At 38.0% G+C, this 24,003-nt stretch overlaps 1 protein-coding gene across 1 annotated transcript in view; it reads right to left on the reverse strand.

The window, feature by feature from the left end:
• Positions 1-1,184: 1,184 nt before the first annotated feature.
• Positions 1,185-24,003, reverse strand: part of DIRAS2 (DIRAS family GTPase 2) — a 34,394-nt gene continuing 11,575 nt past the window's right edge. Inside the window, exon 2 of the mRNA XM_073671014.1 lies at positions 1,185-2,228. Within this exon, the coding sequence (XP_073527115.1) occupies positions 1,591-2,190 (600 nt within the window). The 5' untranslated portion in view covers positions 2,191-2,228 and the 3' untranslated portion in view covers positions 1,185-1,590. The remainder of the gene's footprint in view (positions 2,229-24,003) is intronic.

Below are 24,003 nucleotides of genomic sequence, written 5' to 3' on the forward strand. Positions count from 1 at the left end.
TCTATTACCATGATCATTGTAGTTTAACACAAATACAAGTATGGGAGGTCTAGGTAGATAACAAAATAACAGTTTACTGTTCACGGTGACAATGTTTTCTACTTTGGCTTTCTATACATATTTGATTTTCTTTTCTTTTCACTTTAATGTCTCGCATTATAAAGGATGGTCTTATATTGCAAAATACCATGTCAGCTACAACATACTCATCTTATTATTGATGACTAGTGTTGGAAGATGACTGCTAATGGCCTTTGTGTGCAGTAATAGACAGTAGTTATTTTGGACATCTACTTAGCTGAAATGTCTCAATTGGTATCCTCCAGTTTCACTCCAAACTTGAGATGTCAAACTAGATACTAAGATTAATATTTGGGTCCCAGAACTAAATTGTTGGTGAGCTCAATGTATTCATGTGAGTATACTTTTAATGGGCGCACCAACTAATCCATCACATGACATCTAATTACTTAATCTCACTTTCTAAATACGCAGGTTGACCTTTGAAGATCATTTTAACATTGACATTTACATATAATGTACATGTAATTTTGGAAGTACTTTGCTTTACTTATCTTTCACTGATCCTGAGTTAAGATGTCTCCGCTCTGCTCCACAGCTGCAATTATATATATAGGTATCCTGCTTGATCAATGTCTACACAGTGCTTCTTCTCATTTCTATTCTGGGAAGGTTAGCCTTACACCAGTATAGGATGAGAAAAACTCATAGCAAAGAAATAGTACTAAAATAGCAATTGGGTCAGGCAGCAAATTACTGATATCTTCCAAGTAACAACCAGAAGAACCGTTCATGCAGCTCTGCAAAATGATTTAACTATGAATCAAGACAAAAAAAACAGTAACATGATCTTCACAGGTGAACGTACACTTAGATATGATCAACGTGGAATGCATTAATTGGTGAAAATGCTGCTTTTACATAAGTACATTGTCCAGTCCCTTTAAAAAGCAATTTGAAGGAGAATAATTTCTTTAAGGCAATCAACATTAAGAAAAAAATACACAAATAAAACATCTCTGGCTATGTGTCTTATATATATATAGATATTTTTATAAAATATGCTCTAAAATGAATACAGTAGCATGGACATGTCCTATCATGCAAGAAAGGTACACAGTCATTTGCGCTTAATATTTCCTCAGGTTTAAACCCCAAATATATGTGTTGTGGACGTCAAAATCTGGTGCTATTTGTTATACACAGGAAAGTGTAATGTTATTTCAACCTATTATTATTATTTCTATATGCATGGTTATCACATGCAGTTTTATATTTTCAGTCTCTACATATAGAAAAAAAAAATTAAATTTTCTTCTTAAGCATTTCTAGCAAACTGCATGCTCGAAATGACATTTTAGTCCTATTAAATGATATTGAACAAGATGAAATTGACACTAAATTATTTTCAAGTCTAGTCATTTCTACCTCAATCATTATTTGAGGTAAAACAGGTAAAATATGTGCCATTTATTTCCAGATGATAAAATAGTGCATCGCCAAGTGTTGTGCATGCAGTTTCCCTATCATATCCAGCGCCGCAAGGCTAGAGGAGCACGAAATAGGCTTTTACATGACAACACATTTGCCTTTCAGTTTTTCTTTCCTTTTCTGCTGCTTGCTCTTCTTTCCATCTATCTGAAGGCTCACAGTTCTGCGTTTCTCAAGGTTTAGAAGCTCTTGGAACAGCTCCTTGACATTGTGGTTCATCTTGGCAGATGTCTCCATAAAGGCACATTTCCATTTTTTTGCTATTGCTTCTCCATCCGAGTTGTCCACTTCTCTGTTTTGGCTTTCATCACTTTTATTTCCAACCAACATAATTGGGATGCTCTCTACGTCTCCTTTAATCTGGCAAATCTGTTCATAGATTGGCTTCAGTTCTTCCAGGGACTGCCTGCTGGTGACGGAGTAAACCAAAATGAAGGCATGTCCCTTTGATATAGACAAGCGCTGCATAGCTGGAAATTGGTGGCTTCCAGTGGTGTCAGTAATTTGCAAAGTGCATATACTTTTGTCACAGCTGATCACTTGCCTGTAGGTGTCTTCAATAGTCGGTATATAACTTTCTCGAAATGTACCCTTTACAAAACGTAGAACCAGGGAACTTTTACCCACACCTCCAGCTCCAAACACTACTACTCTGTAATCATTACTTTGCTCGGGCATTTTCACAAATGGTTCGGATGCTTTTCTTCACTAAACACCTAAAGCAGATAAATACAACAAAAAGCTTTATTAGGTGGTTGTATCGTCACAATTATCTCATTATTCATTTAAAATAATGATTAAACTTAATACAGAAAATAAAATATAATCAAATTAGAGGGAAAAAATGTCAAAAATGCCAAACTAATACACATTTGGAAACAAAAAAATCATCATTTACAAGCACTGAATATATTCTAAGTGTACCCTAAATTCAGAATAAAAAAGGTCTTAATCTTCTTTAGATTTAGACCTTTTATAGACTACAAAAAAAGGCAAAGAAATATGTAATGTAACATTTTTCTGAGCTTCAAATTTAGTGTTAAGCCTTGGTTATAAAGTTCAATGTATAAACAGTATGCAGTAAGCTTCTATGCTTCTTCGAGTGGCAGCTGTAGGCAGCCAGAATTTTATCATTTAACTCTACACCTTTGCAGGGGATTAAAGCTCTGTTTCAGAAACACTGAACTCCGACCGCTAGAAAGATATATTAAGAAATGAAATCATATAGAGTTCTGGATCTATTTGAACTAAGTAAGCAAAACAATTGTTTCCTTGTACAGTTTTCTCTTAATCTCTTGTGCTGAAATTAAAAATCAGAATGGGTTTTATAGTAATGTGTGGGTAGACATATATAATTGGGTGTCATCAGTATAATGATACTACTGAAAGCCAAATCTGCTGATAGCTTGTCCATCTGGATCTGTGTAGAGACAATAAAAAAGAGAATTCTAAACCCAACAGAATATGGTAGAAAAGTGCAGTCAGAAAATCATAAGAAAATGAGATGAGTTTCCTTAAAGGGAATCATGAGGTTTATGTAGAGACCCTAATTCAAGTAATGTGACTGCTTGCTGAAGTTTTAATAAAATCACAGTTTTATTAGCAGGAGATTCTAACTAAAGGACAAGCTTATCTGTTGCCATATAGTCCTCCATATTCATGAGCTGTCTAATCCGCCCCCACAACTGATTGGCACATTTTTGCCTATGCACAATGTGTCCAGGAAGATGCTAATTAGTGGTGTGTTATACAGAGCCCAGCTTTCAGAGCACTGTCAGATCTGCAGCAGATAAAACAGTGATTTTAGCAAAACTGCAGCAAGAAGAACTTCAGAAAGGCGAATTTCCAACGACTGAGAGATGATCTTAAAGCCATAAACTTGGACAATGTCCTGAAAAATAAAAGTACACAAAGCAAATGGGACACTTTTATAAGCATCCTGAATAGGACCTGTGCACAATATACACCCTATGGGAATAAACAAGCTAGAATTAGGAAGAAAGCACTATAGGTAAATAGATCTGTAAAGGGGCGCAATAAATTACAAAAAGAAAGAGTTTAGAGAAAGAAAGAGGGTAGTGACGAGGTATTAAATAACTATAGAAAAAAAAATTGTGCAAAAATCAAATCAAGGCAGCAAAGATTGAGACACAGACTCATTGCTAAAGAAAGTAAAAATATTTCAAAAATATTTTTCAACAATATATAAATAGTAAGAAACTGAAAAATGATAGTGTTGGCCCCATCAAAAATAGTCTGTGTGAAATGCTGGAAGAGGATGAGGAAAAGGCCAATTGGCTAAACTCCTTTTTCTTTTCAGTTTTTATGCAAAAAAAATACCATGATAGACATGATCAGAGATACCAGGAATTATGCACTAGATGTACAGCGCCACCTCAAAATCACTAAAGTAGACAAATCCCCGCTCCGGAGAGCATACACCCCTGAGTACTGCAGCAATTAAGTACAGTGATAGACAAACTGTTATTTTTAACATTCACAGATTCCATAATAACAGGGTCTGTACCACAGGACTGGCGCAAAGGAAATGGGGCACCAATATTCAAAAAGGGGACTAAATCTGAACCTGGAAATTATAGGCCGGTAAGTTTAACCTTGGCTCTGGGTAAAATCTTTGAGGGTTTCCTAAGAGATGCTATACTAGAGTATCTCAATAAGCATAACCGCATGACCCAACATGAACATAATTTAATGAGGGATCAGTTCTGTCAAACTAATCTGATCAGCTTCTATGAGGAGATAAGTTCCAGATTGGACCAGGGAAACACAGTGGATGTTGTCTATGTGGACTTTTCAAAGGTGTTTGATACCATGCAACATAAAAGGTTGGTATATAAAATGAGAAGAATGGGACTAGGGGAAAAAATGTGTAACTGGGTTAACAAATGGCACAGTGATAGGAAATAAAGGGAGGTTATTCATGGAATACACTCAGACTGGGTCACAGTTAACAGTGAGGTACCACAGGGGTCATTATTGGACCCTCTTCTTTTTAACATTAATGACCTTGCATGATGCATACAAAGTAGAATTACAATATTTGCAGATGACATTAAACTCTGCAGGGTAATCAACACAGAGGAGGAAAATTTAATATTACAAAAGGATTTATGTAAGATAGATGCTTGGGCTGAGAAATGGCAATTGAAATTTATTGTAGATAAATGTAAGGTCATGCACTTGGACAGAGGAAATACAATGTATAATTATGTAATAAATTGTAAAACACTGGGTAAAACTGTCGTTGAAAAAGACTTGGGTGTATGTATTAATGTATGTATTAAGTTCCCTAAACTCCACTTTAGTGAACTGTGTCAAGCAGTTGCAGCCAAGGCAGATAAAATAATGGGATGCATTAAAAGAGACATAGATGCTCAGGAAGAGAACATAGTTTTGCCTCTATACAAGTCACTAGTGCGACCACACTTTGAATACTGTGTAAAATTTTGTTCTCCAGTGTAAAAGAAGGACTTAGCTGAACTAGAATGGTTGCAGAGAAGAGCAGCCAAGGTTTTAAGGGAATGGGTGAACTGCAATATCAAGATAGGTTGTTAAAATTGGAGTTATTCAGTTTGGAAAAACAAAGTCTTAGGGGTGATCTTATTACAATGTACAAATATATGAGGGGACAGTACAGAGATCTTTCTAATGATCTTTTTACACTTAGACCTGAGACAGGGACAGGGGAGGATCCTCTACATCTACAGTAAAGAAGATTTAATCATAATCACAGAAGCAGATTCTTTACTGTAAGAGCAGTGAGAATATGGAACTTTTTGCCACATGATGTAACGGTTGATTCACTACTAAACTTCAAAAAAGGTCTGGATGCCTTTTCTGATAAATATAATATTTTAGGTTATGGGCGCTAGATTTTGTGATGGGACGTTGATCCAGGGAACTAGTCTGATTGCCGTGTGGAGTTGAGAAGGAATTTTTCCCCTAAAATGGAGCTATTAATGTCTGCCCCATGGGGTTTTTTACTTCCTCTGGATCAACATTTTAGGCTATAGGTTGAACTCAATGGACTTAAGTCTACCTTCAACATTAAAACTATGAAACACCCCAGTAAATGATACATCATTGGAAACAGGGTCTCTGCTCCTACATCATGCTGCATTCAGATGGGGCAGCAAAAACCTTGTGAAAGATTCCCTGTGAGTTCAATAAAGTGGGCATACTAAGTAAGAGTTGGTGGCACACATTATCAAATGCTGCAGAGACATTCCGATCAAGAGGAATCGATAGAGAATAGTTGATTCTAGATGGTAGTTACCATAGAATTCAGAAACCAAATTGTAAGAGCCAAAAAGAAAGCAAATAAATATATTGGATAAAAACATTTTTGAGACAGAGATTAGCAGGGGATCAGGAAAGCCCCAGAAGCATTTTTGTGCATTTTTTAAGCTGGAAAAACCAACAAATGCAAGATTTATTTTCCGTATGGCTACTCTAAAAAAAAAATCAGTAGCAGGTCAAAACAAAAAATCCACAATTTGGGGCTCATTTTTTTCTCCAAATTTCCTGTGGATTTTTGCCTATTTGTCCATCCTTCTGGTTCATGAGTGATAACAGTATTCTTGCTGATTAGTCTATATCATAACTTCTGAAAACAATCTGTGCACGCTGAACAGTCTGGCTGCGTAGCTTGGGATGACCCCTATATTAATGTACTAGAAATGAAACCTGGATCATCCATTGTAAAAGCGGTCTGTGTACTTTAGACTACACTCTATGAAGAAAATCTGCATGTGTGGTTTGGATCAAAACATTTAAAAGGAGTCTGCTTCTATGCTTTAGATAAGTAGCTAAAAAAACTACAGTGGTGGCCAAAAGTATTGGCACCCCTGCAATTCTGTCAGATAATACTCAGTTTCTTCCTGAAAATGATTGCAATCACAAATTCTTTGGTATTATTATCTTCATTTAATTTGTCATCAATGAAAAAACACAAAAAGAATTGTCCTAAAGCCAAATTGGATACAATTCCACACCAAACCTAAAAAAGGGGGTGGACAAAAGTATTGGCACTGTTTGAAAAATCATGTGATGCTTCTCTAATTCGTGTAATTAACAGCACCTGTAACTTACCTGTGGCACCTAACAGGTGTTGGCAATAACTAAATCACACTTGCAGCCAGTTAACATGGATTAAAGTTGACTCAACCTCTGTCCTGTGTCCTTGTGTGTACCACATTGAGCATGGAGAAAAGAAAGAAGACCAAAGAACTGTCTGAGGACTTGAGAAACCAAATTGTGAGGAAGCATGAGCAATCTCAAGGCTACAAGTCCATCTCCAAAGATCTGAATGTTCCTGTGTCTTCCGTGCACAGTGTCATCAAGAAGTTTAAAGCCCATGGCACTGTGGCTAACCTCCCTAGATGTGGATGGAAAAGAAAAATTGACGAGAGATTTCAACGCAAGATTGTGTGGATGGTGGATAAAGAACCTCGACTAACATCCAAACAAGTTCAAGCTGCCCTGCAGTCCGAGGGTACAACAGTGTCAACCCGTACTATCCGTCGGCGTCTGAATGAAAAGGGACTGTATGGTAGGATACCCAGGAAGACCCCACTTCTTACCCCGAGACATAAAAAAGACAGGCTGGAGTTTGCCAAAACTTACCTGAGAAAGCCTAAAACGTTTTGGAAGAATGTTCTCTGGTCAGATGAGACAAAAGTAGAGCTTTTTGGGAAAAAGCATCAACATAGAGTGTACAGGAAAAAAAAAGAGGCATTCAAAGAAAAGAACACGGTCCCTACAGTCAAACATGGCGGAGGTTCCCTGATGTTTTGGGGTTGCTTTGCTGCCTCTGGCACTGGACTGCTTGACCGTGTGCATGGCATTATGAAGTCTGAAGACTACCAACAAATTTTGCAGCATAATGTAGGGCCCAGTGTGAGAAAGCTGGGTCTCCCTCAGAGGTCATGGGTCTTCCAGCAGGACAATGACCTAAAACACACTTCCAAAAGCACTATAAAATGGTTTGAGAGAAAGCACTTGAGACTTCTAAGGTGGCCAGCAATGAGTCCAGACCTGAATCCCATAGAACACCTGTGGAGAGATCTCAAAATGGCAGTTTGGAGAAGGCACCCTTCAAATATCAGGGACCTGGAGCAGTTTGCCAAAGAAGAATGGTCTACAATTCCAGCAGAGCATTGTAAGAAACTCATTGATGGTTACCGAAAGCGGTTGTTCGCAGTTATTTTGGCTAAAGGTTGTGCAACCAAGTATTAGGCTGAGGGTGCCAATACTTTTGTCTGGCCCATTTTTGGAGTTTTGTGTGAAATGATCAATGATTTGATTTTTGCTTCATTCTCTTTTGTGTTTTTTTCCTTGCAAGCAAATTAAATGAAGAAAATAAGACCAAAGAATTTGTGATTGCAATCATTTTCAGGAAGAAACTGAGTATTATCTGACAGAATTGCAGGGGTGCCAATACTTTTGGCCACCACTGTATGTGGCTGTACAGTATATACTGAACTGACCTTATAACAGCGTGCTGACTATACAATATTGATCTGACTATACGAAATACTGACTATACGATATACGGTATTGATAAATGAATGGCCTTGAATATTTCTAGCAGCCAAAAATAAACTCTTTGCTATGGAAACAAGTATTAACCTTGACAAGTGCACATGCTAAGATTTGACAGAAAAGGTTATGTCATTTTGAAATTGTGAATAAGAAAAGTTAACTAAGTCAGGTGAAGATTGAAACTTCAGGAAAAACTTTCCAAAAGCGTCTTTTTTAAGTAGGATAATGCACCCACAAGTCTCATATTGCCCTGTAAAAACTCAATGAAATCGGCTTTGAAATTGTTAATCATCTGCCATATTCTCCTGATTATTATCTGATTATTATCTCTTTCCAAAAACTCGAAAAGTCACTGAAAGGCCAAAAATTTACAACCAACGAGAGGGTAATTGATGCTTCATGGCTTGCAGAATAGGATAACATTTTTTTTTCTAAAGGATTAGAATTACTTTTTGATCGATATATTAAATGTATAAAGTTAAAAGGTGATTATGTTGAATAAAATAGTAATACTTCGCAAACATGTTACATAGTTAGATGGTTTATACGGATGAAACAAAAGACAAATGACCATTAAATTCAACTGAGGGATGGGAAGGGATAAAAGGAAGAAGAATTTGTATAGTCACAATGCATGATCAGGTGTACTCCCAGAAGAGCTAACCTTCGCCTCCTGATCTCAATTGTCGATCAACTGGATTAAACATTCAGAAAAGAACTTTACAGATTTATATAATTATTTATGTATTATGATTAAGTAGTCTAGAAGGCTATTGGTTCTCAAATTCAGTCCTAACATAATCCTAACAGTTCATGATTTGAGCATATCCAGAAGGTAAAACACCAGGGGCAATACATTATGCACTGACAATAACAACATGTGCCAGTTCAGAATCCTGAGAACAAGATCTGTTGAGTGTATTTTATTACTGTACTTGACATTTATTTAAGGTCTCCATATACTTTAGATAGCTGATGGATGAATTATCATTTAGCTGATAGCTATCCCTTTGTAGGAGCACGTTCACACTGTGGCCATTTAACATTGAGATCGGCTGACACAAGGTTAGGTTTTAACACTATATATAAGACCACCACAATTGGGTACACCTTGTCTCAGTGGTATGGCTTTTGTGCATTTTTTGATCAAAATAGTGTTAACTAAGTACCTTATGTTATTTATATGTACTATTACTATTTACTTATTACAGGGTATATGATCATTTTGTTTTTATCTTGGGTTCTTTAGTTTGTTAAATGGCCACAGTGTCAATTTGCTCCTACAAAGTCCATGTATTCCAACATAAGTTCTGGCTTGTTTTTTTGGTTTTGCTGTAGTTTCTTGTACTTTGTACAAATCAGGGGCGTGACTCCCTATAATTGAGCTGGGCATTTCATCTATATAGCTTCCCATGAGCAGTCTGAACAGTCAAGCTTGGGTCCTGCTCTGACGCCATCAATATTGTGGTCTGCTGACACAAGGTGAGGTTTTAACACTAGAAGATAGAACCGGCCCGATTGGGTACGCCTTGTCGTGGTGGGATGGCTTTTGCACCTTTTTGATCAAAATAGTGTTAACTAAGTGCCCCATGTTATTTATATGTACTATTATTATTTACTTACTACAGGGTATATGCTCAGTTTATTTTTATCTTGGGTTTTGACAGCTATCTCTCCAATATCTCAAAAGCTCGGCTCGGCCAAGCACACCTGTGCAACCTATGAGAAAGCCAACTTATCTCAGAACAAAAGGATTGGCCATTGAAATTCAACTCATCTATCGGTGAGTGCAGGGATGCCTCCTTCCACGTTAGAGTCTTCCAATCTAGATAATAATGGCTGCCTCCTAAAGGTTGCCACCTTTGCTTGAAGTCACACAGCATAGAGGCTGTCAGTCAAGCAGTAGAAGGTGGTGCTCGATAAGGAATAGAGCTGGAGTGACAGAGGCCTCAGATCTACAGTCTCACTTGCATATCAATTCAAACCCTAATTTCTCTGTAATAGAAGAATGGAATGTCTTGATAAAGGTATTGCTGGACTTGGCTTTAAAAGTGCTACACAACAGTTTGGGGTTAAATCCTGCTGACATATTCCCATAAAGGTGTTATATAATCACAGACACTCTCCACTTGTAATTTTGGTGTACCAATCACTACAAATCAACACAGCTAGGCATCCAGAAATCAGACATTGGTGGCATATCCTAGAACTATGCTACTAGTTATTTTTAATGAGGCAACCATTTAGCTAAACCTTATTGTTAATACACTGCTCAAAAAAATAAAGTGAACACTTAAACAACAGACTATAACTCCAAGTAAATCAAACTTCTGCAAAATCAAATTGTCCACTTAGGAAGCAACACTGATTGACAATCAATTTCACATGCTGTTGTGCAAATGGAATAGACAATAGATGGAAATTATTGGCAATTATCAAGACCCACTCAATAAAGGAGTGGTTCTGCAGGTGGGGACCACAGACCACATCTCAGTACCAATGCTTTCTGGCTGATGTTTTGGTCACTTTTGAATGTTAGTTGTGCTTTCACACTCGTGGTAGCATGAGACGGACTCTACAACCCACAGAAGTTTCTCAGGTAGTGCAGCTCATGCAGGATGGCACATCAATGCGAGCTGTGGCAAGAAGGCTTGCTGTGTCTGTCAGCGTAGTGTCCAGAAGCTGGAGGCACTACCAGGAGACAGGCCAGTACACCAGGAGACGTGGAGGGGGCCGTAGGAGGGCAACAACCCAGCAGCAGGACCGCTACCTTCGCCTTTGTGCAAAGAGGAACAGGAGGAGCACTGCCAGAGCCCTGCAAAATGACCTCCAGCAGGCCACAAATGTGCATGTGTCTGCACAAACGGTTATAAACCGACTCCGTGAGGGTGGTATGAGGGCCCGACATCCACAGATGGGGGTTGTGCTCACAGCCCAACACCGTGCAGGACGCTTGGCATTTGCCACAGAACACCAGGATTGGCAAAGTTGCCACTGGCGCCCTGTGCTCTTCACAGATGAAAGCAGGTTCACACTGAGCACATGTGACAGATGTGACAGAGTCTGGAGACGCCGAGGAGAGCGATCTGCTGCCTGCAACATCCTTCAGCATGACCGGTTTGGCAGTGGGTCAGTAATGGTGTGGGGTAGCATTTCCTTGGAGGGCCTCACAGCCCTCCATGTGCTCGCCAGAGGTAGCCTGACTGCCATTAGGTATCCAGATGAGATCCTCAGACCCCTTGTGAAACCATATGCTGGTGCGGTTGGCCCTGGGTTCCTCCTAATGCAGGACAATGCCAGACCTCATGTGGCTGGAGTGTGGCAGCAGTTCCTGCAAGATGAAGGCATTGAAGCTATGGACTGGCCCGCCTGTTTCCCAGACCTGAATCCGATTGAGCACATCTGGGACATCATGTCTCGCTCCATCCACCAACGTCACGTTGCACCACAGACTGTCCAGGAGTTGGCGGATGCTTTAGTCCAGGTCTGGGAGGAGATACCACAGGACACCATCCGCAACCTCATCAGGAGCATGCCCAGGCGTTGTAGGGAGGTCATACAGGCACGTGGAGGTCACACACAATACTGAGCCTCATTTTGACTTGTTTTAAGGACATTACATCAAAGTTGGATCAGCCTGTAGTGTGTTTTTCCACTTTAATTTTGGGGGTGACTCCAAATCCAGGCCTCCATTGGTTAATAAATTTGATTTCCATTGATGATTTTTGTGTGATTTTGTTGTCAGCACATTCAACTTTGTACAGAACAAAGTATTCAATGAGAATATTCCATTCATTCAGATCTAGGATGTATTATTTGAGTGTTCCCTTGATTTTTTTGAGCAGTGTATAAAGAAGTGGTAAATATTTTTTATTATGTAAATTTTGCTTCAAGGTTAGGAGCTAATGATACCAGACTCCTAACCAAATCACTGTTTTTTGACTCTATGATCAGGTACAGGTAATATGGTCAATTAGGGTAAACTAGACTTAGAAAACAGAGGGGCACATGGATACTGAGAGAACTAGGCATACATACAGTCTTCCTCATTTTAATCAAATGAAATGGTTTGAAAGTGGAAGAATGTTCCTAAGGCTGAGCTTACAACAGATGCCTATACCTTCATGCCAATTCACTGTTATCACAGTCGCTGGTTGCTTTTTATAGCTATATACATGCCTTTGTGTGAGGAAGCAATCTGTAAATATACTGTCGTCACAAATCTGGTGCAACATATGTTCATATTTTATAGCCAAGAGCTCATTTGCACTGTAACTAAGCAGTGAGACAGTAATTGACCACAACTGCGTATCAAGTACTGTGTGTGGGTACATGGCATTACTGAATATGTAACTTTCATTAAATAAACAAGGGCTCTTTATTGACGTGATTCACAGAAGGTACAACAGGTTTAAGGCATTAAAGAGAGAAACACTATCCAATCTGCATATAATCAACCAACGTCATAACCCTCACCACCTCTTATACGCCTCAAATTAGTACTTGGCTGGATAGAGTTCATAACAAAGAAATCATGAAATAGAAGGCTTTCAATTAACCCTAACCATACACGAGTCAACAGTTTAAAGGGAATATGTCACTAGGTTTTTGCCACCTAATCTGAGAGAAGCATGTTGTAGAGATAATTAGATCGATCCACAGAGAATCAATATTATTTATCTGTGCCCTAGTCTCCCGGTACTTACCTGCACGCAGCCTCCGATCCTCACAAGATCTCCTGCTCTACTCCCCTCTTATCTCCTCTTCCCACAATCACATACAAGATTTCTCCCATGCATTCCCCCTACTCTGGAACTCTGTACCCCAACACATCAGACTCTCGCCTACCGTGGAAGCCTTCAAAAGGAACCTGAAGACCCACCTCTTCCGACAAGCCTACAACTTGCAGTAACCACCGCTGCACGACCAGCTCTACCTTCACCTACTGTATCTTCACCCATCCCTTTTAGACTGTGAGCCCTCACGGGAAAGGTCCTCGCTCCTCCTGTACCAGTCGCCGTCACGTTCTGTTAAAGATTATTGTAATTGTTTTTGTATGTATACTCCTGTTCACCATGGAATAAATGGCGCTATAATAATTATAAATAATAATAATAATTTATTTATTACTTATCTAGTGCCATCATATTCCGCAGCACTTTAGAGACATCATCACTGTCTCTATTGGGACTCACAATCTAGGTTTCCTATTAGTATATCTTTGGAATGTGGGAGTACCCAGAGGAAACCCAAGCAAAAATGGAGAGAACTTACACAATCCCTGTAGATGGTGGGATTTGAACTGAGGACCCCAGCCTATAAAGCAATAGTGCTAACCACTTAGCCACCGTGATATTGTTTCAAACTTCATGAAATTTGCAGCACTCTATGAATTCCAAATTTTTTTTAAATTAGATTGTAAGTGCCAAAACAGTGCTACTGGCTGTTGACACCAATTACTTTCAGTGCGAGTACCTACTTAGTAGCATAGCATTTTAGGGTTATATTGGAGGTTGTATTTTTTGGCAAGAACGTGGTAACGTAAAAATGTCAAAAAATATAATATATGTATTCAAAAAAAGTTGAAGTGTAACCTTCATTTTAATTTTTATTTCATAAATCAATAGTACAAGTGAAAATAAGCAACTTTGTAATATATGTTATCAGAGCAATCTGCTTCTTTCTCCTCCAGAACTGTTCTTTTACTTTAAAATTCTCAGTTTTCAGGTAAAATTTGTCTTCACTGAATACAGATTTTACCCATGAATTGAGAATTTTGATAGTGAAAGATCTGTCCAGGAGAACGAAGCGGATTTCTCTAATAATATATATTAGAATGTTTCTTATTTTCATGTGTACTATTGATTTATGACATAAAAATTAAAACGATGATTACTCTTTAAGGCTTTATTATTATTCAAATTTGACACAACAATATTGCTTAATGCGTGGGTATCTAATAAACAACATAGCATTCTGGGTTAGATATTTTAGTCATTGGGGATAATAGCGTTTTAAAAAAAACAAAAATAGAGATTTGACAACACTATTCACATGATTTACTTTTTGAATACCTGTTTGACTATACCAATTTGACAACTTTACACTACACAACTATATTGTGGGTTGTTGCTGAATTTTGAGGCATTGTTCCTACCTCCATTCATCTGTTGTTGTTATGTGTTCCATTTCGGGCAGTTAAAATATGCCTTAACCAAACATTTGATTACAAATTATTAGAGTAAATTGTTACATTTAGCAGTGCAGGTCTGAACTGTCAAATTGGAGATACATACATGCCGCACCAATATTACGGGCAGGCTACTGTTGCATTATTCTTTTTAGCTGTCACATGAACCCTACCTTGCATTTGTGGCTGATGTCATAGTCTTTCAGGGTTGGTTAGGTGTGGATGATAAAAAATTGTGGCTAAGGACTTAAATGTTATTCTTGTATCCAAAATGTATGTTAATGCTGATGCTGGACCTACAGTGGCAGATATCTTCTTTTTTGTCCCATCCTAATTATCTCCCATGTTGTTTCTGCCACTGCACAGCCAAGCCAGTGGCACATCTGCTGGATGCACATTGTGTTTTATAGTGATACACTGTATTGCTGATATACTTTCTAGGGGGTGCACAAACATCAAACAGCTCATACAATTGGGTTAATTTTTTGAAAGACTTGTTGACAACAAGCCATTGCTTCCTAAAGAAAAGGTAAACTTTTTTGGAAGTCTTGGTGAAAAGCCTTTGTAATCCTTTATTCAGTTAGAAAATAGCAAACCTGTTGTGGATGCCAAAAAAGTGATATTTTTTCACCACTAGTTGAGAAGTCATTACTTCTTCACTTTCAAAGGTACTGAGAACACTTTTTTTGCTCTCTAAATAAAGGGATACATTTTTGACATCTTGTGGAAAAGCTTTCACTTCTTCATTTAGCAAAGAAAAGAGCTCTTGATTTTCCCCAAACAGTAATAATTGTTGCCCCATCCTATGTAAATAGCCACAACTTCTTCGTTTGCCTAGCCTGTGTAAAAACACCAGCAAGGCAGGCATCCGTCTCAAAAAGGGATCATTTTGTTTTGACTGTTTTACAATTTAAGTAGCCTAAAAATTCTGATACTGCAGCGTCTTGTTAAAAAAAATCTGAAGGTTTCAAACAATCTGTTTTTCCCTATCCAGATAAGTAAAGCTCACTTAGACATTAAATAGGCTATATTTCCTCTAAAGAGTTCAAAAGGGGTTAATTACAGTCTTAGCAAACCTCCAAGTGTTATACACCAATACTTATGGCAATTTGAGGCTTTACAATATTATGATTCACAGTTAATTTATTAGCCCCAAATCAATTTTTTAGAAAAATTCAGAGGAGCTGGCAATCTATAATTTCAAAAGGGTCAATCTTCTCTACAGCAATATGTCACTTTCTAGGATGTTTGCTGTAGTTTTGATAAAATCAATGTTTTATTAATAAGAGATTATCATTAGAGGTTGTCAGTAGATAAAATAGTGATTTTGTCAAAGCCTAATAAGTAATACATTATTGGGATCAGGTTATGAATAAGAAGTATCACTTCGAAACGCGTCAACCGATATTCTGAATGCATCTCTTTTGGGACTATTTCCTCGGATGATATACTTATCCATATATTTATGTGGACTTTTTATGGAATTATATTCCTTTTATGGATGGACATTTCCTTAAATAAAATTACAAGTTTTACTTGAAAATGCTGGCTCAACTGCCTCTGTTACATGGACTGTTTCCTTTGGAATTTGGATCCTCGCACTCCTGCACCTGTGGATAGCTGAGCTGATCGTTTTTATATTTTTTCTTCGCTATTATTATTGAGATCAGGGTCTCCGCTTCTGCACCATGCTACTCTTAGATGGGGAAGCAAAAATCTTGTGATTGATTTCCTTTAGGATCAAATCATTTTTCTACACAAAAAAACTCCTATTAACACCTACAACATGTGATTTGTTTGTGAAACTAAGGACTTTTTATAGTGTGAAATGTATACTTCCGTAAACAGCATCCTATATAAGAAATGGAAATTATAATAATTTGTGTAAATGTATGATTTTGTATATCTAGATGTGTGTTACGCCTTCTCACCAGCATAGTGGATTTTTAAGCTGCTATCAGTTTTCTGCTTGTTTGACTGGTGTACATAAGTTCTTTTAAATTACTTATCTTGCCTTGCTTTCCCACTTAAAGTGAGTCTGTCACCAGATTTTTGTCTGAGAGCAGCATATTGTAGAGACAGAGACCCTGATTCCACCAATGTGTCACTTACTAGACTGCTTGCAGTAGTTTTGATAAAATCACTGTTTTATCAGCGGGTGATTATGTCTAGAAAACTAGTAAACCTGCTGCCATGTAGTCCGTCCACCGACCTCCCATGCCCTCACCACATATTGAGAACTTTCTGCATATGGACAGTGTACATAGAAAGCTGTCAATCAGTGGTGTGGGCGGGGATATACAGAGCTCAGCATTCAGAGAACTGCTAGATCTGTAGCAGATAAATCAAGTATTTTATCAAAACTGAAGCAAGAAGCCCAGTAAGTGATACATCACTGGAATCAGGGTCTCTGTCCCATCATCATTCTGCTCCCTGATGAGGTAGCAAAAACCTGATAATAGATTCTATTAAAATAGTGCAAGTTAAGTATTTTGTGCCTTGAGTTAAAGCGAATTTGTCATCATGTCTTTGCAGCCCCATTCAAAATCCGCATAAACTAGGGGCAGAGATCCTTATTCCAGAGGTGCACTACTTACTGGGCTTCTTGCAGTAGTTTTGACTGTATTGTTATGCATCTATTTCTCTGTCAGTCAAGAGAATGCGGAGCAGAAACATTCAATTACGGTACGAGATTTCATATTTATACAGTGGTGCAATTGATAGCAGTCCTTACCTGGCACATTACCCAGTGAAGGTTTTTTACTGCAGCAAGTGAAATCTGTTAGAGCAGAAGCTTATCATTTCCTTTCCCCCACAAGTATCGGGTATAGACTAATCTTTTTTTTTTTTGCGTTTAAGTAGACAAAGTCTAATTGTGTTAGAGACACCAGCTGCCATGTTGTCCTGTGTGCAAATCACATGCATTACCTTGTGGTCTCTGCTATACAGCATACCTGCCAATACTAAGACGCAACTATTGTAACCACGAAGAAGCATGGAGATAGCCTAGAATCATTTTTCATGTAAAAATTTTTACACAGCATATTCAAAAGGAATAGAACGAGTTTTGTAGCTATTCAATATATCATCACACCGAATACATACTTATGCAAATAAAGTAAGATTAAGGTCAAAATTTTCCAATATGTAAAGAAAAGAGAACAGTAACAGTCTGCTTGCAAATTAAGGATAATCCATATTGTGGAATTTCTCAGATCATTATAGCTATTATATTATTGGCAAAGTGGTGTGATACCATATGGATCTGATTCATTGCCTAGAATCATATTTTGTACTCTGTAACACATGATGAGTGCTTCAGAAGGTAAAACGCCGGAGGATGCAATAACGCTCTATCTATAAATACCTTGATTTTTATCCGCACCGCCTTGTTTGAAAATAGCCTTAAGACACGACTGACATAAAGGATAGCAGAATAGCACATACCATGCATCTAACAACAGTAAATGTTAACCTAGTATTGGAAAGGGTCACTGTATAGAACTATGGTTAGCCTTGCCAACCAGCAGGTGCTAAGAAAAAGTTAAAATATCGAACAGTTTGGAAAATGAAGAGATTACACAAGATAATTGGGTGATATTAACCAAAACACCTCTTTCTTTCTTCAATATCTTATTTTGACTTTGGTGAAAATGGTACGATTATATTTTCTCCACTAATTTGCTTATATCATACTATAATTAGATATACTGTATAGACAGACAGATATATATATATATATATATATATATATATATACAGTACAGACCAAAAGTTTGGACACACCTTATCATTTAAAGATTTTTCTGTATTTTCATGACTTTGAAAATGGTACATTCACACTGAAAGCATCAAAACTATGAATTAACACATGTGGAATTATATACTTAACAAAAAAGTGTGAAACAACTGAAGATGTCTTATATTCTAGGTTCTTCAAAGTAGCCACCTTTTGCTTTGATGACTGCTTTGCACACTCTTGGCATTCTCTTGATGAGCTTCAAGAGGTAGTCACCGGAAATGGTTTTCACTTCACAGGTGTGCCCTGTCAGGTTTAATAAGTGGGATTTCTTGCCTTATAAATGGGGTTGGGACCATCAGTTGTGTTGTGCAGAAGTTTGGTGGATACACAGCTGATAGTCCTACTGAATAGAATTTGTATTATGGCAGAAAAAAGCAGCTAAGTAAAGAAAAACGAGTGGCCATCATTACTTTAAGAAATGAAGGTCAGTCAGTCCGAAAAATTGGGCAAACTTTGAAAGTGTCCCCAAGTGCAGTTGCAAAAACCATCAAGCGCTACAAAGAAACTGTCTCACATGAGGACCGCCCCAGGAAAGGAAGACCAAGAGTCACCTCTACTTCTGAGGATAGGTTTATCCGAGTCACCAGCCTCAGAAATCACAGGTTAACAGCAGCTCAGATTAGAGACCAGGTCAATGCCACACAGAGTTCTAGCAGCAGACACATCTCTACAACAACTGTTAAGAGGAGACTTTGTGCAGCAGGCCTTCATGGTAAAATAGCTGCTAGGAAACCACTGCTAAGGTCAGGCAACAAGCAGAAGAGACTTGTTTGGGCTAAAGAACACAAGGAATGGACATTAGACCAGTGGAAATCTGTGCTTTGGTCTGATGAGTCCAAATTTGAGATCTTTGGTTCAAACCACCGTGTCTTTGTGCGACGCAGAAAAGGTGAACGGATGGACTCTACATGCCTGGTTCCCACCGTGAAGCATGGAGGAGGAGGTGTGATGGTGTGGGGGTGCTTTGCTGGTGACACTGTTGGGGATTTATTCAAAATTGAAGGCATACTGAACCAGCATGGCTACCACAGCATATTGCAGCGGCATGCTATTCCATCCGGTTTGCGTTTAGTTGGACCATCATTTATTTTTCAACAGGACAATGATCCCAAACACACCTCCAGGCGGTGTAAGGGCTATTTGACCAAGAAGGAGAGTGATGGGGTGCTACGCCAGATGACCTGGCCTCCACAGTCACCAGACCTGAACCCAATCGAGATGGTTTGAGGTGAGCTGGACCGCAGAGTGAAGGCAAAAGGGCCAACAAGTGCTAAGCATCTCTGGGAACTCCTTCAAGATTGTTGGAAGACCATTTTCGGTGACTACCTCTTGAAGCTCATCAAGAAAATGCAAGAGTGTGCAAAGCAGTCATCAAAGCAAAAGGTGGCTACTTTGAAGAACCTAGAATATAAGACATATTTTCAGCTGTTTCACACTTTTTTGTTAAGTATATAATTCCACATGTGTTAATTCATAGTTTTGATGCCTTCAATGTGAATGTACAATTTTCATAGTCATGAAAATACAGAAAAATCTTTAAATGAGAAGGTGTGTCCAAACTTTTGGTCTGTACTGTATATACACACATATATACATATATGTGATAGATACATAGATAGATAAATAGATATATATATGGATAGATAGATAGAGCTGCAATCAAAATTATTAACCTCATTCCAAATTAGGGTTAATATCTATATTTACAAACTTTCTGCTGTTTGCAATAAAACAATTAAGTGAACAATTGAAATAGCTCAACACAACTAATGTTACAGGTGATTTCTCCAAATTCGGCACAAAATGTCACATTTAATGACTACTGCTGTCTCAGAATTATTCGATTCCGTGGATAGAATCATCATAAAGGCACAGATTTGCAAATAATGTGTCTTCTAGAGCACATTTAATGCATTTTATCAAGGGCTTCATTAGCTGCATCATGTGTGTTTGAGATTAAACACATCAAATACGTGGACTAGCTAGGGGATTGTTGACTGTAAACTTTGCATGTTAGAAATATGGAGCGGTTCAAAATGTTAACAGAAGAGATCATTGCCTTGAACAAACAAGATAAAAGCTAAAAAGTTATAACAAATGCATTGAATGTTCCTAGAGATATAATTGGAAGCATAAGTTAAAAGCTAAAGGAGCACTGACTACGCTATTTGGATGTGGCAGAAATGGGAAGCTATCACAGGCTGCCCCCAGATTTCAAAGGTAGCTGCTCAAAACTAATGAGTGACTGCAAAATACCTGCAGCAAGATTTGGTGACAGCAGGAACTGAGGTTTCAGCTTGCATAATAAGGTACATACTAAACGCTAAAGGTCTCCATGCCCTAATTTCAAGATACACATCTCTACTAATCAAAAAGCATAAGAAAAGCCACCTCCAATTTGCTCAATACCAAACAAATAAGACATAGGAGGTTTGGATACTGTTCTGTGCAGTGATGAAACAACGCTGGAACTTTTTGGGCCTGAGGATCAGCAATATGTCAGGAGGAGGAAGAATGATGCATGCACTATAAAGAGCACCCTGCCTACAGTGAAAGATGGCAGTGGTTCGGTGATGTTCTAGAGCTGCTTTGCTTAGTCTGGCACTGCAAACCTGCAACGTGTGAATGGCAAAATGGATTCAATAATGCATTAGGAAATACTAGGAGAAGAGAGTATGTCTTCAATGAGGAGCGCAAAGCTTGGACAACATAGGACCTTCCAATAGGACAATGATATCATATCTTAAAGTCCACCAAGACCTGGTTTCAGAAGAAGTTCTGGACATTCTGGAGTCACCTGACGTGAAGTTCGTAGAAATCTTTGTCCAGAGTTGAAGAATCTGGCGGTTAAATAATGCAAACCCAAGAATATTACTGAACTGGATTCCATTGCCTATGAAGAATGAGCTAAAGTTCCTTAAGAACACAGCCAGGAGCTGGTATCTGGATATGTATCATGTTTGCAGCATGATTGCATCTGCTATAAGGCAAGTTCGCCATCGTGCCTCAGATGGCAGAATGCTGCAGCTTAGAAGAGCAGCAGAATATCTCAGAGCTGCTGATTTGCACTTAGGTATTACAGTGTTAGAAGTGTTTCTACTTTAAAAAACTACCCAGGGCTTTTTTTTTTCATCCTTTATCCCACCCATCCTAAGCTTTTCTTCACTATTCTGTACTGCATCAGCACTTCATTGATTGCTGTAATCAAGGTCTGCAGTTGGGGATCAAGTATGTAATATACTCAAACCCTCCTGCTAGATGCTCCTCCTTGGGACTTCTGCACAGTATGATAATGTTCCATCTAGGTTGCACATGATGTAATATATGTACATGTGAATGTATGTATATAGCACCACCAAATCAGTACAAAGCTACTCTCATAGTCAGATCTATTGTACTGCAAAAGGCCCATATACTGTTCTTGCACAAGGGCCCTTTCTGGGTTGTCAACCATCAAGAAATTCATTGAGAGTCTTTAAAAATAGGGCACTTTTAAGTTCAGTCCGTAAAAAAAAAAAGTTTCAGGCGTCCGTGATTTTTTTAAGCTGGAGAAACTTGTACACATTATTTTAGCTATAATTTTCATAATTTTACAGTTAACAGTTAATTCAGCAAGTGTCTCATTACCAAAATTATGGGCTGTAGATAGTGATGACCGAGTGTGTTCATTTAACTCTTTAACCGGGCATGCTCGGGTGCTCTCTGAGTATCTTCGGAGCGCTTGTATATTATGTTCCAGTCCCTGCATCTGCATAATTTATGGCTGTTAGACAGCTTTAACACATGTGAGGATTCAATAACATACAGGCAATCCCTGCATGTGTTAAAGCTGTCTAACAACTATAAATCATGCAGACGCACTGATTCATACATAATATACGAGCATGCTGAAGATACTCGGCAAGCACCTAAGCATGCTCGGTTAAAGGGTTAAACGAGCACGCTCACTCATCACTAGCTGTAGACATGGATCAATTACAATCTTAATGATTTGTTATGATTTCCCAATGTGTCTGTAAAAAATATTGTCTGTGAGTGATTTTTGATAAGCTGCAAATTTTTTCTTAGGAGTGGGAGCCAAAACCAGGAGTGGGTGATAAATGCAGAATTGGTGACTTGTTTCTATTATACCTTTTCTCTGATTGTTCCTCACCTGGTTTTGGCTCCCACTCCTGAGAAAAAGTACTGACCAAATACTGATAGTGGGGCCATGGCCTTAGTCTAAATCTCAATGTCAATGAGCCTCGTTCACAATGTAAGTCTATGGAGCATAATTCTGGTGATCATTAGGTTTATATTGTAAAAGCCATTTCCAGGTCACAGTGTGATCCAGCATATCAGAATAGAAGTCCCGTGGCTTAGAAGAAAACAGAATGTCGCTGGATACTGGAGGAGACAGCAATAAATGAGTATATTAACACAGGGACACTACACAAAACTTACATTTACACAGCTTTAGGGGAAAAAAAAGTTAATGGGAGTGTTTTTTTAACATGTATATTGTATGTAGGTGAAAATTATATTGAATAGAGATGAACAAATTAATTTGATGCAAATAGAATTTCTAGGAATTAATTGAACCTAGAGAATTCTAACAATTTGCAATGCATGAATTGCCTAAACTGGCAGTCTACATGACCTTGGACACAGCCAGGTGTGCTTACCGATAATGCCTTGCAGCTATTACATCACATGGCATAGCACAGCCAATCATAATTGACAATCAAAGCCCATATAAAAGAGGAGGCAGGAAATGGAGCAGCCATTTTGGGATGATGCTGGAGAATGGGAGGATGTCATAGCTCACAGTTTACTGTAGACATAGACAGAAAGCCATAAAACAGTGAATAAACATTACATCTAGTGTGTATAACAGCACAGAAGTGAAGAATAACTACCATCCATTTACCCACAGCCATATATGTTGAGATTACTTTGACATTACTAATGCTGACTTTGCATTACAGAACATGAGCTAAGTTAGATACAGACCTAGGAGACCTTAGAGTGTTCCACGTGTTTTTTTTTCAGGGCACGTGGACTATTTGCATTTGTCCTCAAAATTATTTCCTGTGGACCTATTTTTTTTCAATTTGTTGAAGCTGGAGAATTAAAATTTAAAAAAAAATCACTCTTCACTAGTACTGAATAAAAATTACAATGTACAAATTGGAAATATGTATTTATATATGAGGAACCTAAACAGAAGGTTGCAAAATCTGCCTATGTAATCAATACCTGTGACTGTCATTTCATTTTGCATAATAAATAAAGCAAATTCAGTTTTGCTGCACTTCACACTTATTGATGTTTCCAGCCATCACAGGAACAGTAAAGCGCTATACATTTTTCAATTGTTCATCATCATAGAGTAGCTTTTTGCAGAATTTTCATTTATCAACCACAGAGATCAAAGAGCTTTGTTACTGGAACACTTTGAACATTTGCTTTCTACAGAGAACAATGTGATTAGAGAGGAGTGTGTCTATATTTTCTATAACCTTGTAATAAATAGCATGTGTATACAGTGCATTAAAGGAAATTGTCTCACAAAATACTTTATGGCATATTAACTAGAGCATATCATAAAAATAAAATAGATGTGGGTCTGACCCCTGGGACCCAAACAGAGAACTGGGGTGAATGGTCATTATTCCTAGAAAAATGGAATCATAATGTTGCATTGACATTAATGGAGCCACATCTTCAATAAGAAATAGGCAGATCTGACTATTTGGATATTTAAGGACAGGAAAAATTTGCTGTGTGTAAAAGTAAGATATTTGAAATTTGTATTCCGCGTATCTGCCTTAAAAGGGTTTTCCCATGAACAAAGTTAATTTTAATCAACATTTTAATCAATAGATCTTTGAACAATAATACGTTTCACAATTGGATGTGTTTAGATAAAATGTTCCTGTGCTGAGATAATCTT

This window comes from Phyllobates terribilis, unplaced genomic scaffold (genome assembly GCF_046119375.1).
Source record: "Phyllobates terribilis strain yellow unplaced genomic scaffold, ASM4611937v1 Scaffold_1__5_contigs__length_1240528914, whole genome shotgun sequence".
Classification (NCBI taxonomy): Eukaryota; Metazoa; Chordata; class Amphibia; order Anura; family Dendrobatidae; genus Phyllobates; species Phyllobates terribilis.